Source organism: Podarcis raffonei, chromosome 18, assembly GCF_027172205.1.
Source record: "Podarcis raffonei isolate rPodRaf1 chromosome 18, rPodRaf1.pri, whole genome shotgun sequence".
Lineage (NCBI taxonomy): Eukaryota > Metazoa > Chordata > Lepidosauria > Squamata > Lacertidae > Podarcis > Podarcis raffonei.
Genome location: NC_070619.1, coordinates 5,528,976 through 5,546,917, shown reverse-complemented (window position 1 = coordinate 5,546,917; position 17,942 = coordinate 5,528,976). Strand labels below are relative to the sequence as shown.

The following is a 17,942-nucleotide window of genomic DNA, read 5'->3' as shown; positions in this document are numbered from 1 at the left end:
TCTTCCTCTCCTAGAACTACAGTTCCCTGGGAAGAGCGATTGGTTGCAAAAACCACAACAGCTCAAGTGATAAAAGAGTGGCGCTGTGGGTTAAACCACAGAGCGCAGGACTTGCCGATCAGAAGGTTGGCGGTTCGAATCCCCGCGATGGGGTGAGCTCCCGTTGCTCGGTCCCTGCTCCTGCCAAGCTAGCAGTTCGAAAGCACCTCAAAGTGCAAGTAGATAAATAGGAACCGCTCCGGCGGGAAGGTAAACGGCGTTTCCGTGTGCTGCTCTGGTTCGCCAGAAGCGGCTTAGTCCTGCTGGCCACATGACCCGGAAGCTGTATGCCGGCTCCCTCGGCCAGTAAAGCGAGATGAGCGCTGCAACCCCAGAGTCGGCCACGACTGGACCTAACTGTCAGGGGTTCCTTACCCAAGTACATTTTCATATTTGCTTGATTTACCTTCCAGAACCTTATGTGTGAACTAGCTGGTGTGTATTTCCCTAGTAGAAGCCCATTCCCAAGTTGGTCTAATCATGAGCAGAACCTTCTAAAGATTTGAGCTGGGACGCGGGTGGCGCTGTGGGTAAAACCTCAGCACCTAGGACTTGCCGATCGCATGGTCGGCGGTTCGAATCCCCGCGGCGGGGTGAGCTCCCGTCGCTCGGTCCCAGCTCCTGCCCACCTAGCAGTTCGAAAGCACCCCTAAGTGCAAGTAGATAAATAGGGACCGCTTACTAGCGGGAAGGTAAACGGCGTTCCGTGTGCTGCGCTGGCTCACCAGATGCAGCTTGTCACGCTGGCCACGTGACCCGGAAGTGTCTGCGGACAGCGCTGGCTCCCGGCCTATAGAGTGAGATGAGCGCACAACCCTAGAGTCTGGCAAGAATGGCCCGAACGGGCAGGGGTACCTTTACCTTTACCTTACTCATTTCATGGCCATTAGCTGTGTGTGCTTTCGGCTAAGGATAACCTTGACTGACAGATTCTGGTTGTGGACATAATTTCTCTGAAGCGAGGTCTTTTTGGGGGGCTCATCTTGTGTGAACACAATTTGCCAGTTCTGCAGGCTGGTATTTGCAAAACATGGCAGGGCTCTCCCTGGAATGATGGTAGAAGACACATGCACAAAACACATACCCATGTGAGTGCTAAAAATAAAACCCTAATTGTGTAAAAAACAAAACAAAAAAACAGTTGTTTTTTTCAGCCTTCTTTATGGTCCAGCTCTCACTTCCATACATCACTGCTGGGAAAACCATGGCTTTAACTATACAGAGCCCATCTAGGAAAAGAAAAACTCTGATACTAAACCTCCGCTGTCTTGTGGTACATTTTTGGGAGAAGGAAAGGCTCAGGAGTGAACCCTACACAAATCTGGAGCGGTTTGTATGGCACCTTGTACCAGCAACTCCTGCAGCCAAGCTGGGGCCAAACATCTTGCTCTGGTTTCCTTCGGACCCCAACAGTGAGGCCGAGAAAGGGGGGGGTCTTGTCATCTGAGCAGCCCAAGACAACCATGCACACTGCCCAGGCTTGCACCCCGGGGGAGGTCACTGCTGCAAATGTATTTTAGATGCGCAGTTTGGATGCAGGACTGGGATAAATTTCTGCCTGCAACGCTGGCGAGTCTCTGTCAGTCCACACAGGCAAATCTTGGACCTGGGTGGACACACAGCATCTTTAGCCGTTGATTCAGGACCATGAGGTCTAGGATATCTGCAGAGAGTAAAGGATACTGAGCTGGGTGTGGCGAGGCTAGCTTCCTCTGCTCCTATAATAACGCAACAATCGTGGGAATAATGTTTTGCACATACAAAACTGTATTGCTCAGCCAAATGCAGGTTATAGCCAAAAAGCAAAAAGGAAGAAAATGAAAGCAGTGAGTGCACAATCTCAGAAGCATTTTTTAAAAAAAATAAATCCTTATAATAAGTCAGGTGGTTCAAATCTTTTATCTCTGGGAGCGTCTCCACCCCCATCATTCTGCCTGGACGCTGAGGTCCAGCTCCAAGGGCCTTCTGGCGGTTCCCTCATTGCGAGAAGCAAAGCTACAGGGAACCAGGCAGAGGGCCTTCTCGGTAGTGGCGCCCGCCCTGTGGAACGCCCTCCCACCAGATGTCAAAGTGATAAACAACTACCTGACATTCAGAAGACATCTTAAGGCAGCCCTGTTCAGGGAAGTTTTTAATGTGTGATATTTTAGTGTATTTTTGGTCTCTGTGGAAGCCGCCCAGAGTGGCTGGGGAAACCCAGCCAGATGGGCGGGGTACAAATAAATTATTATTATTATTATTATTATTATTATTATTATTATTATTACTACTACTACTACTACTACTACTACTACTACTACTACTAAGCGTAAGGGTGGACTCCTGAGGTTTTCCTGAGTTGGAAGGTTTCAGCCTTGAGGCATGGCTGGTTTGGCCAAGCAAGACAGAAAATACCTGATCATAGAATCATAGAATCATAGAGTTGGAAGAGACCACAAGGGCCATCGAGTCCAACCCCCTGCCAAGCAGGAAACACCATCAGAGCACTCCTGACATATGGTTGTCAAGCCTCTGCTTAAAGACCTCCAAAGAAGGAGACTCCACCACACTCCTTGGCAGCAAATTCCACTGTCAAACAGCTCTGACTGTCAGGAAGTTCTTCCTAATGTTTAGGTGGAATCTTCTTTCTTGTAGTTTGGATCCATTGCTCCGTGTCCGCTTCTCTGGAGCAGCAAAAAACAACCTTTCTCCCTCCTCTATGTGACATCCTTTTATATATTTGAACATGGCTATCATATCACCCCTTAACCTCCTCTTCTCCAGGCTAAACATGCCCAGCTCCCTTAGCCGTTCCTCATAAGGCATCGTTTCCAGGCCTTTGACCATTTTGGTTGCCCTCCTCTGGACACGTTCCAGTTTGTCAGTGTCCTTCTTGAACTGTGGTGCCCAGAACTGGACACAGTACTCCAGGTGAGGTCTGACCAGAGCAGAATACAGTGGCACTTTTACTTCCCTTGATCTAGATGCTATACTCCTATTGATGCAGCCCAGAATTGTTGATGTTACTGAGGGTGACAAGCAATTTAAGTATTGATCTCTCGGCTTTTCATACAACTTTACAGGATAATGTAATAGTGTGTAGTGTTTTGATGGGATTGACAGCTGGTTTTCAAGCATGTTTTCATCTCTGTCCCTCTGTGTGTATCTGTGCCTCTATATCCAAATCCATGATGTACGCTCTGTTTTGCGGGGAAATAAGGTTGCTTGGCTTCTCATTTTTCTTGCTTGTGTATTAGCCTTTCCTCTCCTGCCTTCGTGCAGAAAGGCTGCCTTAATCCCCACCTTAATGGCCCCATTACACACCCGTTAGCCTCCCAGGGAGAGCAAACCCAGCCTTTGCCTACTGAATAAACTTTGGCAGCTGGCTTCCCTTCTCCTTCCTGCCAAGCCAGGTCCATCCTCCTCTTTTCTGGAAAGGGATGTCAAAGGGAGAGAATCCACAACCCTCCCCAGAAAAGGCTTGTGTGTTCCTTCGCACCTTGTTAGCGCCGCAATTAGCCCTTCCTGAGTGGCCCATTAGCAAGGGGGACCTAATCCATGGACCTCATTGTGGGGCCAAGAGATGGGCAGAAGCCTGGGTTATAAGTGCAGCCTTGGAGGGGAGCCAAATGGGAGGAGAAGTTAGAGGGAGAGAAATCAGCCATGTTCCATCCCCAGCTTTTGCTTCTCCTGGCATGGATGCCCGCCTTCTCTGGCAGACCCTCCTCTCATCTGGAGGCAGCAGGGGCCTCCGAGGGCACAAGAGCCCAGGCCCTCAAGAGGCTGCTGGAGGTCTTCGGCATTGGGGACCCCCCTCAATCTCCCCAGCACATCATCCGGCCTCCCCAGTACATGGTGGATCTCTACAACACGGTGGCCGATGACGATGGAGTCACCAAGGACCCGGACATCTTGGAAGGCAATACAGTGCGCAGCTTTTTGGACAGAAGTAAGTGGCGACGCAGAGGGGGCATTGGCAAGAGGGGTGCCAGGGTCTCGGGGGCACAAGGCAGGCTTTCTTCGCAAGGTTTACAGGAGGGAGGTGATGGGCGGTTGTTGTTAGGGACCCCACCAAGTGCTGCAAACTTTCCCTCCCACCCAACCCCTAACAGCAGTGCCTTTAGGATGGCTATCTAAAGCCCAGGTGTGGGGAACCTTGCACCCTCTGGGTGTGATGAACTACAACTCCCATCACCCCCCACGGCCCCATTGGCCGGGTCTGTTGGAGCTGATGGAGCTGAGCAACATCTGGAAAAGCAAAGGTTCCCCACAGCAGGCCTAAAATCTGACACCTTTCCTTGTGATGAAGGCATTTGGCCTGTTTTATTTTATTTTATTTTTGCTTTTCAGGTTTATACATTCCATTAATTTTACAACCATTTCCAAACTCAACTCCCTCCCCCCTCTTTCTGCGGTTCCTTAAATTTATTCTTAATATCTTTTCTGCATATCCAAATTAACTTAATTTGCCCGTTTATTCATCTACTTTAAATATGTACCCTTATGAAACTGCAGGTTATTACAATAATCCTGCCAATGTCCTTATGGGTTTACAATTTATCTGTCAATATTCACTAACCCATTTCCATTCTTTTATAAAAAAAAGTTTGTTGTCTTGATTTCTAATTCTTCCAGCAAGTTTCACCATTTCTGCTTATTCCATAAGATTTTGTATCCATTCTTCTTTTGCTGAAACCTCTGCTTCTTTCCATTTTTGGGTGAGTAACGTTCTTGCCGCTGTAGTAGCATACATGAATAATTTTCTGTACAGTTTAGGTAGTTCTGTCCCTTGTTGGCTTTTGGGATTTGATCTTCACACAAACCTCTCCTTCAGTTTTTCTGAAGGACTCCAAAGCTTGCACACTGTTTTGTAAAAATTCAGCACAGCTGTGCAGAGATGGTGGTATTCTTATGCACAAAGCAAACTGCCTTTCCTTCTTACTGTAAATATCTATATATTTTATCCAGATCAGGAAATGATTCCTTGGAGCCAGGATAGCTCATTTGGTTAGAGTGTGGCGCTGATAAATGGCAAGGTTGCAGGTTTGATGCCCATATGGGAACGCTACATATTCCTGCATTGCAAAGGACTTGGACCAGATCAGAGCTTTCCAAACTTTTCACACTGGGGACACGCTTTTTAGACGTGCATCATTTTGCAGCACAGTAATTCAGTTTTACTAGCGAACCAGTGATTCACTTACAATTGCGAACATGCATTTTAGCTTGCAGAGGGGGAACTGCGAGTCAGTTGCAGCAAAAATAACAGCCTTCTGGCACGTGTTAGCTTTCCAAAATATTTCACATTTAGCGCACCCTAAACATATCTGGTTGTATCTACTCAGAGTCAACCTTTTAAAATTAATGCACTGAAGTAATTTGTATCCGTTAATTTCAGCAGGTCAGCTCTGACAGGGCTAACATCAGATGCAACCAATTTTCTCTTATTTTTAGGAGTGGGGGTGAGGTTAACGTCAAAATAAGTGTTGAACCTCTCTCTCTTTTAAATGTCCACTTTCTGCACTCAAGTTATGTCCAGGTGACACACAAAAAATAAACGTAGTTGTGTTGGCCCCATCAAAAAAATTCCATATTAGGACATTTCTTTACCAGGTCGTCCAAAAATGTTACATGATCAGCTTGCAAGCTTTTGAGTCCCACAGAGCTCTTCCTCAGGCGAGGTGAAGAGTTCTGGAGAACATGAAAGCTGGCACACTGTTCCCGTAACCTTTTTGTCAGCCTAATTTAGGATTATTTATTTATTTATTTATTTATTTCCAACAACCAAAACACAGTGAAAACCCCCCAGGCGGCTGATACATTGGGTATACATAATCAATAATAACATATTCAAATCAACCATATGTACAATTCTATATACCTTAACACTCCTCCCTCCACAAGGTTTATTTAACTTGTAACATTTTAGTTGCCCCAAATTGTTCAAACCTGCCCAAATAATTCAATATCTTCTCAAACCAATCCTCCTCCTTCTCACTGACCTTAAACCCTTTCATTTTATGTATCTTCTCAGTTCTAAGATTATAATATTATTCAGTTTTTCCCTACATTGGTTCACCCCTAGCTCTTCTGCATTTTTCCAATTACTCGCTATAACCTGTCTGGCTGCAATCACCATCAAATTTACCCATTTACATTCCTCTTTTGTTTCTAACTCAGTGCTACTCAGGCTAATAAGAACCATTAATTTAGATATTTCCACCTTCCTACCCACAATTCCCAATATTTCTGTAACAATCTGTTTCCAGAATTCATTAACTAACGGACAATCCCACCAAAAATGACTAAATTAGGAATTGCCCTAACATGGATTTTTTTTCCCTCATGGGCCACTGCAAACCACCTTTTAACATGGAATGTAGGATGCAACACATGGCTCTGTTAGGTGGCCATGCATGTTTCAGTAGCACCTGGGAAGAAAGGAGATTCTCAACATTCAAGTGCTGGTTTAAACCCACTCAATTTTCCTTGCAGAAATTTGGGCATATGCTGCTGTGTGTGTTTTCTCTGTAGCTCTCCACAAGTGGCATTTTCTTTTCTTTTTTTAAAATAAATTTTATTAGTATTTTCCACACAACAACAACAACACGAAAGATATCAAAAAATAATACACAACACACAAAAATCAACGTTCGAGAACTAAAAAAAGCAACAACAACAAAGAAACAAAAAAACCAACAAATCCATATTTTACAAGTTAATATTATAAACACTAAAACAAGACATTGACTTCCACTAATCCCACAGCACCTCCTTTATCTCTCATTGTGTCTTCCTGTCTTCCTGTTTTCTTTATCATCTCTATCCTAACATCTAGATATAAATCCTTCTTTCATATCCTTTCACTTCACAAGGTTATTCCAGACTCAGCCAGATTTCTGCCCTCGAACCTTGACTTTTGAGGTATTCATTTAGGCACTCCCATTCTTTTTTCACTTCACTTTTTGGTTTTCGTCTTATTATGTCTGTCAATTTGGCTAATTCTAAGTATTCTGAGAGCTTACATAGCCACTCTCCCCTAGTGGGTAACTGATTCCCTTTTCAATACTTAGCCACCAGGATTCTTGCTGCAGACGTCGCGTATATGAAAAAATTAGTTTTGTCTTTTGGAATATCGTCATTTAAAATTCCTAAAAGGAATGCCTCTGGCCTTTTACTATATGATATTCTTAATATACTCTGGTTTCTCTTCAGATCGTATAAATCTTTTGCCTTTTTTTCACAAGTGGCATCTTCAAGGCTTAAAGCAGGCTTGGTCCCTACCTCAAACATACAAAAGCGCTGGCACAATGAACCCACCAGGCTTTTATTGTTTGACCTGGGATCGGGACCCTCGATACACCTCCTTTGGGAAAATCCATTTGGTCTGGACATTCGCTAGGGCTGATTGGAGCAATCCTTTTTCCCGTGCCATCTGCAAAGCGTTAACTTGTGCTTCAGTATGGTGAGCTGTTCAGGAGAGCTGAGTTCGAATCTCGGCTGAGCCCTTGATGCATGTACCAGCTGTCCTTTATTCAGTTTCTCTCTCTCTCACACCCACTGCTTCCCTTTTCTGGTTTTGAGCCCTGAAATGAGCTACACCCAGAGAAAGGTGGATTTCGCGGCTGAGCCAGGATCTGAACCCAGATCATCACGGCATCAGCAGGTTTGCGGGGTGAGCTTAGCGGTTCCTGCTCAGCCAAGCCAACCTCTGGCAGCTGCTATTTTATTTGCCGGAAAGCGCTGCAGAAAAAAAGGGACTTTCCCAACATCTCTGTTTACCCCTGCACTTTTAGCGCTGAATCTGAGCAAATGGCAATTGAGCGTGGACCAGCCTTGAGAGCGACAAAAGGACATTTCCCCCCCTCAAAAATTTTATTAGTTTTCACAATATTATAAACAAACAAACAAACACACACACACACAAAACCAAAAATCATAGCCTTATTGAAAATTACACTTATTAACTTTGTTAAGTGACTTCCTTGCTTCCCCTTGGTTGAATTTCATTGCATGTCCTTTTAACGGTTTTCCAAATCCCAATTTTTATGAAATTTAACTTAAACATTAACAACCTTAGATCTTCACCTTATGGAATTAAACATATTAATTCATCACTTAAATAAAATCCTAAGCCCATTAAGTATCTGCAAGCTATTTCCAGTTAGTTTAACTTAGCAAATTTAACTAAATAATCATTAAATTTATTCCACTCTTCCTGATACTCCTCCTCCTTCTGGTCGCGGACTCTTCTGGTTAGGTTGGCTAGCCCCGAAAAATCCATCATCTTCACCTGACATTCTTCTATTGTTGGTAATTCTTGGGTTTTCCACTTTTTAGCTAACAAAATACGACAAAAGGACATTTTTAATCACCTTCCCTTCCTCCTTCTCTAGCTCACAGTGACCAAATGCGATTCCTCTTCATCCTGTCCAGTGTGGCAAAGAACGAGAGAGTCCTCACGGCTGAGCTGCACCTCTTCAAACTGCGGGCAAAAGCCACAGACGGACGTCTTCCCAGAAGGCAGCATTTCTGCCAGGTAAATGACTAAAGCCTTCTGCGGGAGCTCCGCTCTTTCCATGCCCAGAGGCACTCTTGACTTCTGAAGACCCAGTTGCCGGGAATCGCACTCCCCATAGAAATTGGGTCAATAATGGTCAAGTCTTCCTTGTGCGCCGAACATTAGAAGCTTCCAAGTATCTAGTAAAACAAAAACCCTTCAAAATGTGCCCTCGTCAATTTTTGGCAGGGAACTTGGACAATATTCATGATTTTTCACAGTACCTTTGTGCTTGCTTAAAAGTTTTTTCCTGTATTTTTCCTCCTGGTCTCGTTTTCTGTTAACAGCTGAAGTTACTCGGCAGCCGAGCATAAACAGAAAACTTATTTTTGTTCTGCTGATTTACTGTTTCAGCACTTTCCAGGTTTAAATTCTGTTCTCTACAGTACCGCTGATATTCTTATTTGGTGTTTCGTTTTGGTTGAAGGACTTTTCTGGCAGAATTCAACATGGTACACTTTGCCTTTGAAATTAAAGGTCAGGTTGTCTGCTGTTTTAATAATCAACGCCTGTCAAGTGAGCAGATGCATTAATTGAAAAACATGACGAAAGCCAAAATTTTAAAATGTTTTTTTAAAATTTCTCTTAGGCTGATTGGTCTGGCAGCCTAAGAGAAGGGGGGGCTTAGGGTATCTATGGTCCGAAAAGCTTTGCAGAAAAATATTCCAGACATATTTATTGATTCTGATAAGAAGACAGTCCGTTCTCCCCTCTAAAATAAAATAAAATAAAGTCTTCCTCGTGTGCAACGTATCACAGAATCATAGTTGGAAGGGACCACGCGGGTCATCTAGTTTGACCCCGCTAAAATGCAGAAATCTTTTGCCCAATGTGGGGCTCATGGCCCTGTGACACAGCCGCATGCTCTACTGAATGAGATATCGCCCACAGCCCTCCACTGCTTGCTTGTCTCCCCCCAAAAACCTGGTTTGAGTCTGGAAGCTTCCAACTGGAAGCAGTTGGTCCCTTACCTTTCCCGCCCTGATCTGGCCACGGTGATCCATTCGATGCTCACCTCCAGGTTTGATTATTGTAACTCACTCTATGTGGGGCTGCCCTTGAAGCTGACCCAGAAACTCCAGCGGGTGCAGAATGCCGCGGCGAGGCTCCTTACGGGGTCCTTGCCATGGGATCACATTCATCCAGTGCTTTACCAACTGCACTGGCTCCCGGTGGAGCACAGGGTCAGGTTTAAGGTGCTGGTTTTGACCTTTAAAGCCCTATGGACCCTTGCACCTATGGGATCGCCTCGTCTGGTATGTCCCACGGAGGACCTTAAGGTCCACAAATGACAACATTTTGGAGGTCCCAGGTTGCAAGGTGGTTAGATTGGTCTCAACTAGGGCCAGGGCCTTTTCAGTACTGGCCCCGACTTGGTGGAACGCTCTGTCCCAAGAGACTAGGGCCCTGCGGGACTTGACATCTTTCCACAGGGCCTGCAAGACGGAGCTGTTCCGCCTGGCCTTTGGTTTGGGCTAAGTCTGACCCTTCTGTTTCCCTCCCCTTATGGTCTTGATCTATGGGCTACTTTTAAAATGCGGCTGCATTTTAACCTATATTTTTAACCGGTTCCCCTCCCCCTTACATTTTTACTGTGATTTTATTGGTGTTAGCCGCCCTGAGCCCGGCTCTGGCCGGGGAGGGCGGGATATAAATAAAAATTATTATTATTATTATTAAACAACTGTTGACATCCGAATCCTCTTTCCAAGCCCTGGGGGCTGCCGCCGCTGCCCCACAGAGCTTTGAAAGAAGTCGCAAATGATATTTCCAGAGAGCATGTGCAGAGTGCTTTTCCCCACTGCCGCACCTCGGGGTGGGATTTCAAACGGGCTCGATTTGAAGGGACATTTACAAACTGGAGCACTCTGGGGCTGGTGTGAGCAAGACCTGATTCCTTTGGCTTACCTTACTCTCTCTCTCCATCCTTTCAGGTGAGCATTTATCAGGTCCTTGACAAAGACAGCATGGATACCCCTGAAGGAAAGAAGCTACTGTCTGCTAAACTTCTTGCCGTGCAAGGAACCGGCTGGGAGGTTTTCGCCATCACGCAAGCGGTGAGTTTGCTTGTTTCTTCTTTTTTTACTGTTTTATTAAATTTGCTTAGTAACACAACATTATTATATGTATTCTATAAAACAAAGAATACAAAACAAAGTTCATTCATACTACAATACGTAACTACATAACATTAATATATATGGTTTCAGAAAAAAGGCTTACATAACAAAATCTATTCAAAATACCATCCGGTTTATCTTTTTTCCCCCGTCCCCTCCCTCCCCACTCCAGCCCCCCCCCGGTCAGTCCTTCCTTCTTCATATCTTTATCCATGTACACAGTCTGTTCATTCGAGCTTGTATGTTAAGATTGGCTTCCCCTCTTTCTATCCAGTTCCTGAAAAATGCCCATTTATTTGTGATTCTTTGGCATTTATTTTCCCATCTATCCTCTGCCACTATCTGTGCGAATATTTCTGATTGTACGTATTCAAAAACATAATCCTTCCATTTTTCCATATTCCATTTGGCCTTTTCTTTCCATCCCAAAGCAATAACTGCCATTCCAGCTAGAATCATAATCTTGTACAACTCTTGCTTATTACTGTTTACTTTGTTATTTCCAAGTATTCCCGAAAATAACAAATCCCTATTAACTTCTATGTTTATTTGAAATAATCCAGAAATTACCTTTATAAACTTTTGCCAATATTCCTTAACCAGATTACATTCCCACCTCTCTAAGTTGACTCCAGAGGTTTCCAGGATTGTTTTCCGTGCCGCAACTGGTTCTGCGTTTGATCTTTGCCTCAGAGCAGGAATCCAGCAAGTTCAGTTGTTTCTGGTCTACACAGACCCTACTTGAACCCGGCTGCAGGAACAATAATGCGTCGCAAGCAGAGATCCTATATATCTGTTTTACAATTTAATCATTTCTACATCCTTAAAATATCAATGACTTCCCTTCTTCTCTTTCCATGGTTCATTTTGCATATCATAAATCCCTGCATGTTTTACAAAAAAACTAAACATTCAGTATTCCATTATTGCACCCATCTAAACTTGTTTACAGGGAAAACAAAAAAATTTTTTTCCTTCCAGTAGCACCTTAAAGACCAACTAAGTTAGTTCTTGGTATGAGCTTTCGTGTGCATGCACACTTCTTCAGAAGTGTGTATCTGAAGAAGTGTATCTGAAGAAGTGTGCATGCACACGAAAGCTCATACCAAGAACTAACTTAGTTGGTCTTTAAGGTGCTACTGGAAGGAAAAAAAATTTTTTGTTTTGACTATGGCAGACCAACAGGGCTACCTATCTGTAATTGTTTACAGGGGACGTGGGTGGCACTGTGGGTTAAACCACAGAGCCTAGGACTTGCCGATCAGAAGGTCGGCGGTTCGAATCCCTGCGACGGGGTGAGCTCCCGTTGCTCGGTCCCTGCTCCTGCCAACCTAGCAGTTCGAAAGCACGTCAAAGTGCAAGTAGATAAATAGGTACCTCTCCAGCAGGAAGGTAAACGCCGTTTCCGTGCGCTGCTCTGGTTCGCCAGAAGCGGCTTAGTCATGCTGGCCACATGACCCGGAAGCTGTACGCCGGCTCCCTCGGCCAATAAAGCGAGATGAGTGCCGCAACCCCAGAGTCGGCCACGACTGGACCTAATGGTCAGGGGTCACTTTACCTTTTAAACTTGTTTACACTGTTGAATTTATCCTAATGCTGCCAGCGTTTTCAGCTGCACACCATTATTTCCCATATATTCAATAAATGTTTTCCAATCTTCTCTAAACATATGTTCTTCTTGTTCTCTTATTCTATATGTTAAGTCCGCAAGCTGCGATTATTCCATCTGTTTAAGTTGCCATTCTTCTTTGATTGGGACCTCGCTTGTTTTCCATTTTGGGGCTAACAAAACACAGACTGCGGTTGTAGCATACATAAATATAGTGGTACCTCGGGTTAAGAACTTAATTCATTCTGGAGGTCCGTTCTTAACCTGAAACTGTTCTTAACCTGAAGCACCACTTTAGCTAATGGGGCCTCCCGCCGCTGCCACCACGCAATTTCTGTTCTCATCCTGAAGCAAAGTTGTTAACCTGAGGTAATATTTCTGGGTTAGTGGAGTCTGTAACCTGAAGTGTATGTAACCCGAGGTACCACTGTAACCTTTTTTGACACCTGGGAATTTCAGTCTGAATTATCCCCAACAGAAAGGACTTGGGCTTTTTTGGGAAGGTACTTTTGATCATTTCCCAATACTCTTTTACCCTTTTACAAGTCCGCCACATATGAAAGAACGTTCCCTTAGTCTCATTGCATCTCCAGCACATACCTGATTCAGTCTTATACATCTTAGCAAGCCTACTCGGAGTTAAGTACCATCTGTGAATCATTTTCAAGTAGTTCTCTTTCAAAGAATAACTTGCTGTGAACTTCAAGTCACTTTCCCAGAGGTTAAAAATCTATTGCCCAGTGTGTCGCTTGAGGCTTAAACAAACTCTTCTTTTGCTCCGCACTCTAATAAAAAATTGTACATTTTGGACAAAAGCTTCTCTTTGTTTTGTAAAAGTCTAGAACATGTGGAAATCTCATGAAGCTGAATCATAGAAACACAGAGTTGGAAGGGATTTTGAGTGTCCTCTAATCCAATCCCCGCCCCCTTGCCAAGGCAGGAATCCTTTTTGCCCAGCGTGGAATTCGAACCCATGACCCTGAAATAAAGAGCCTCGTGCTCTACTGACTGTGCTATATCCTGAATGAGTGGAGATTCAGGACAGATGAAAGAATGCCCTCCTTCAAACAGCACATCATTAATCTATGGAACTCTCTGCCCCAGGAGTCAGTGATGCCCACCAACTTAGGTGGCTTAAAAGAAAATTAAGCAAATTAATAGCAGAGAGGGCTTTGGCCATGGTGAGAACAAGAATTCTGGGCTCCCATCATCCTCGACTGGCTATGCTGGTGGAAGCTGATGAGAGTTGCAGTCTACGAGTAATATAGGTTAAAAGGGAGAAAACAGATTTATAGATGTATGAAAATTATTATTTCACGAGTAATATATTGAGGCAATAGGTTTATTAGAGTGGGAAAACTCGGAAAGGACGGGAAGCCAAACTTATGTACTAAATATATTGTAGAAGGATTTATATTCTTTTGTTGGATTTTTGTTTTGACAAAATTGACATATGTAAAATAAGGAAGATGTGTCTTTGATATACAGATGCAAGTATGAACAAGAAAGCATATTACAAAAAGGGGAAAGAAACTGCAATATGGGAGCCAGATGCTTGCGTGATTTGAATATAACACGTTGCAATAACTGAGACTATAATTATATTTTGATGTAATTAAAGTATTTTTTGTCAAAAAAGAAGAAGGAAAAAGAGTCACAGTTTGACACAATCCGGATTCACCTCTGCCACCGGGTGCGGCTTGGCTTGCTCTCTCGAGCCACACGGCTCTGCGTACAAAACATTAACCGGTCTGACGTGACGTTGCAGGTCCGCTCCTGGATGGACGAGGAGAGCAGTAACCAGGGGCTGTTGGTCACTGTGCGGTCCCTCGGTGGGCACCCCCTGGACGATGGAGCCGTGCAGTTCGCGTCGGGCAGAGATCACCACGAGAGCAAAAGGCCCATGCTGGTTTTGTTCACTGATGACGGACGTCGGGGTGCCCTGTTGCCCAGCAACCCCTTCCTAGGTGAGTAAAGAAAGATGTGTTTTTGTCTATCGGTGTGGCAGGATCAAAGACATTGCTGTAATAAAAGGGGACATGCAAGACTGTAGCATCTGTAGTGAACTTGGAATAATGCACTCCCCCCCCCCATTTTTTTATTCATTTTATAACACAAATAAACAACACAAACAGAAAAAACCAACATTACAAACAAATTCTTGTCTTGTCCTTATTTTTTTCTAAACATTATTAGGTGGGCTTCCCCCAATCCCCCCTGATTTTCATTTTACCTCATCTTTAGCAGTTACAGATATCATAATTTCCACCCATATTTTTTTTATCGCACTTGCTTTAACCATAAAAATCTTCACCATCTCATACTTCTAATCCTATAGCCTATATCCACTTTCAAAGCTATTCTAAGATTTAAATGTTAACATATTTTTTCAAATATTCCTTAAACTTCTTCCAATCTTCTTCCACCGTCTCTTCTCTCGGGTCTCGGAGTCAGTTCAGCAAGTTCCATATAGTCCGAGGAATAATGCACTTTCATCGCCTAGTTTGCATCGTATGCTCATGTCCTCCAGACCCCTTGACACTTGAAATATCCATTTTCAGGACACACCTTATTGCCATGACTGTGATTTTTCAGCACCCACCCAACAGCGGCTCTGATGGCCAAGAAGGCAGTTTTGTGCTGTAGAGAGAAAGGAGGGGAAAGTGGAGTTCATCCACCTGGGAATGTAGATCATCTAGAAGGAAAAGTCTGGTCCTAAATCTCTGCTGCGATAAGAAAAGACTCAGATGTAAACCCTGGGCCTTCACAAATCCAGAGCAGAGTCCTTAAGACAGTTGTACAGTGGTACCTCAGGTTAAGTACTTAATTCGTTCCGGAGGTCCATTCTTAACCTGAAACTGTTCTTAACCTGAAGCACCACTTTAGCTAATGGGGACTCCCACTGCCACTGCGCCGCCGGAGCATGATTTCTGTTCTCATCCTGAAACAAAGTTCTTAACCTGAAGCACTATTTCTGGGTTAGCGGAGTCTGTAACCTGAAGCGTATGTAACCTGAAGCGTATGTAACCCGAGGTACCCACTGTACAGCTCCTTCCGGCAATTTCTGCGGCCAAACTGGTGCCAAAAGTCTTGTGCCCCAGGGAGGTCATTTGGATGTTTCACCTTCCGAGGTGCACTCCATTGTCTCTCAAGACAACACTTTAAACTTTATTTTGCAACGTGGCACTTTTAAAAGACTGCGAGAGGGCGGCATCTAAACGTTTTCAGCAAGATAAGCAAACGTTAATCTTCTCAACTGGCCTTTCATGCTACTCACAGCTGTCCATGGAGGCGCAGGTCAGTTCTGTGTCCAGGGCAGCTGTCTACCAGCTCCATCTGGTACGCAGGATGAGACCCTCCCTGCCCGCAGACTGTCTGGCCAGAGTGGTCCATGCTCTGGTTATCTCCCGCTTGGACTACTGTAATGCGCTCTACGTGGAGCTACCTTTGAAGGTGATCCGGAAACTGCAATTAATCCAGAATGTGGCAGCCAGACTAGGGACTGGGAGCAGCCGCCGGGACCATATAACACCGGTCCTGAAAGACCTACATTGGCTCCCAGTACGTTTCCGAGTACAATTCAAAGTGTTGGTGCTGACCTTTAAAGCCCCAAATGGCCTTGGTCGAGTATACCCGAAGGAGCGTCTCCACTCCCATCGTTCAGCCTGAACACTGAGGTCCAGCGCCGAGGGCCTTCTGGCAGTTCCCTCATTGCGAGAAGTGAGGTTACAGGGAACCAGGCAGAGGGCCTTCTCGGTGGTGGTGCCCGCCCTGTGGAACACCCTCCCACCAGATGTCAAGGAAATAAACAGAAGGCATCTGAAGTCAGTCCTGTTTGGGGAAGTTTTTGATGTTTGATGTTCTATTGTGCTTTTAATATTCTGTCGGGAGCCACCCAGAGCGGCTGGGGAAACCCAGCCAGATGGGCGAGGTATGAATAAGAAATTATTATTATTATTATTATTATTATTATTATTATTATTATTATTATTATTATTTCTCCGATCTCGTTCTCTCCTGCTTAGAATTGTCCCTTCCTGGGCACCTGGCAGCCCCCAAATCCAACGGCACGCGGACCCCTCGCTCAGTGGACAACCAGCTGCCTTGCCAGAGGCTCCCGCTCTCCGTGGACTTTGAGGAAATCGGGTGGTCCGGCTGGATCATCTCCCCCCGGGGCTACAACGCCTACCATTGCAAAGGTTCCTGCCCCTTCCCGCTGGGGGAGAACATGAGGCCCACAAACCACGCCACCGTCCTCTCCATCATCAACGCCCTGAAGCTGAGCCAGGAAGTCAGTGGCCCCTGCTGCGTGCCGGACAAGCTGTTCTCCATCAACCTGCTATACTTCGACGACGATGAAAACGTGGTGCTCAAGCAGTACGACGACATGGTGGCGGGGAGCTGCGGCTGCCACTGAGCCACACATATCGCCTCCGTCGTGTGGGAATGTTCAGGGAGGCAGGAGAGGATATGTTGTTTATTAATATCCTTCTTAACTTGGGCTAGCAGAGTCTTTTGGTTGTTGTTGTTGTTTAGTCGTGTCCGCCACTTCGTGACCCCCTGGACCAGAGCACGCCAGGCCCTCCTGTCTTCCACTGCCTCCCGCAGTTTGGTCAAACTCATGTTCGTAGCTTCGAGAACACTGTCCCACCATCTCGTCCTCTGCCGTCCCCTTCTCCTTGTGCCCTCCATCTTTCCCAACATCAGGGTCTTTTCCAGGGAGTCTTCTCTTCTCATGAGGTGGCCAAAGTATTGGAGTCTCAGCTTCAGGATCTGTCCTTCCAGTGAGCACTCAGGGCTGATTTCCTTCAGAATGGAGAGCTTTGATCTTTTTGCAGTCCATGGGACTCTCAAGAGTCTCCTCCAGCACCAGAATTCAAAAGCATCCATTCTTCGGCGATCAGCCTTCTTGATGGTCCAGCTCTCACTTCCATACATCACTACTGGGAAAACCATAGCTTTAACTATACGAACCTTTGTCGGCAAGGTGATGTCTCTGCTTTTGAAGATGCTGTCTAGGTTTGTCATTGCTTTTCTCCCAAGAAGCAGGCGTCTTTTAATTTCGTGGCTGCTGTCACCATCTGCAGTGATGATGGAGCCCAAGAAAGTAAAATCTCTCACTGCCTCCATTTCTTCCCCTTCTATTTGCCAGGAGGTGATGGGACCAGTGGCCATGATCTTCGTTTTTTTTATGCTGAGCTTTAGACCATATTTTGCGCTCTAGCAGAGTTTACATTCCCCTTTTAAACGCACAGTGGATAGCTGGTTGCAGGCTTGTTTAAGCCTCTCAATACAGTCATACCTCGGGTTACAGACGCTTCAGATTGCGTTTTTTCAGATTACGGACTGCCGAAACCCGAAAGTACTGGAACAGGTTACTTCCGGGTTTTGGTGGCCGCGCATGCGCAGAAGTGCTAAATCGTGTTTTGTGCATGCGCTGAATTGCCAAATCTCAACCTGTGCATGCACAGATGTGCAGACGCGGGTTGCGAACGCTGCGGGTTGTGAACGTGCATCCCGCACGGATCACGTTCACAACCTGAGCATCCATTGTATTAGGTTCCTGGTCAGTTCCCTTATATCCCTCTTAAAAGAATAAACACGCCACAATCTTGTGTAAAGTATACAAAAGAAG

At 45.1% G+C, this 17,942-nt stretch overlaps 1 protein-coding gene across 1 annotated transcript; it reads left to right on the top strand.

Moving 5' to 3' along the window:
* The first annotated feature begins 3,038 nt into the window (after positions 1 to 3,038).
* Positions 3,039 to 17,704, top strand: LOC128405906 (bone morphogenetic protein 4-like). Its single transcript, XM_053372938.1, has 6 exons — positions 3,039 to 3,967; positions 8,415 to 8,557; positions 10,513 to 10,635; positions 14,076 to 14,251; positions 16,207 to 16,238; positions 16,333 to 17,704. Exons 1-6 carry the CDS (start codon positions 3,682 to 3,684, stop codon positions 16,722 to 16,724), a joined length of 1,152 nt encoding a protein of 383 aa, XP_053228913.1. The 5' UTR covers positions 3,039 to 3,681; the 3' UTR covers positions 16,725 to 17,704.
* The last annotated feature ends 238 nt before the right edge of the window (positions 17,705 to 17,942 follow it).

Excerpts from the sequence above, each read along its gene's own strand:
- LOC128405906 (XM_053372938.1), top strand. The coding sequence starts at position 3,682 with ATGTTCCATCCCCAGCTTTTGCTTCTCCTGGCATGGATGCCCGCCTTC. Across the intron at positions 8,558-10,512 it reads GAAGGCAGCATTTCTGCCAG|GTGAGCATTTATCAGGTCCT; the intron begins GTAAATGACTAA and ends CCATCCTTTCAG. Across the intron at positions 16,239-16,332 it reads AACCCAGCCAGATGGGCGAG|AATTGTCCCTTCCTGGGCAC; the intron begins GTATGAATAAGA and ends TCTCCTGCTTAG.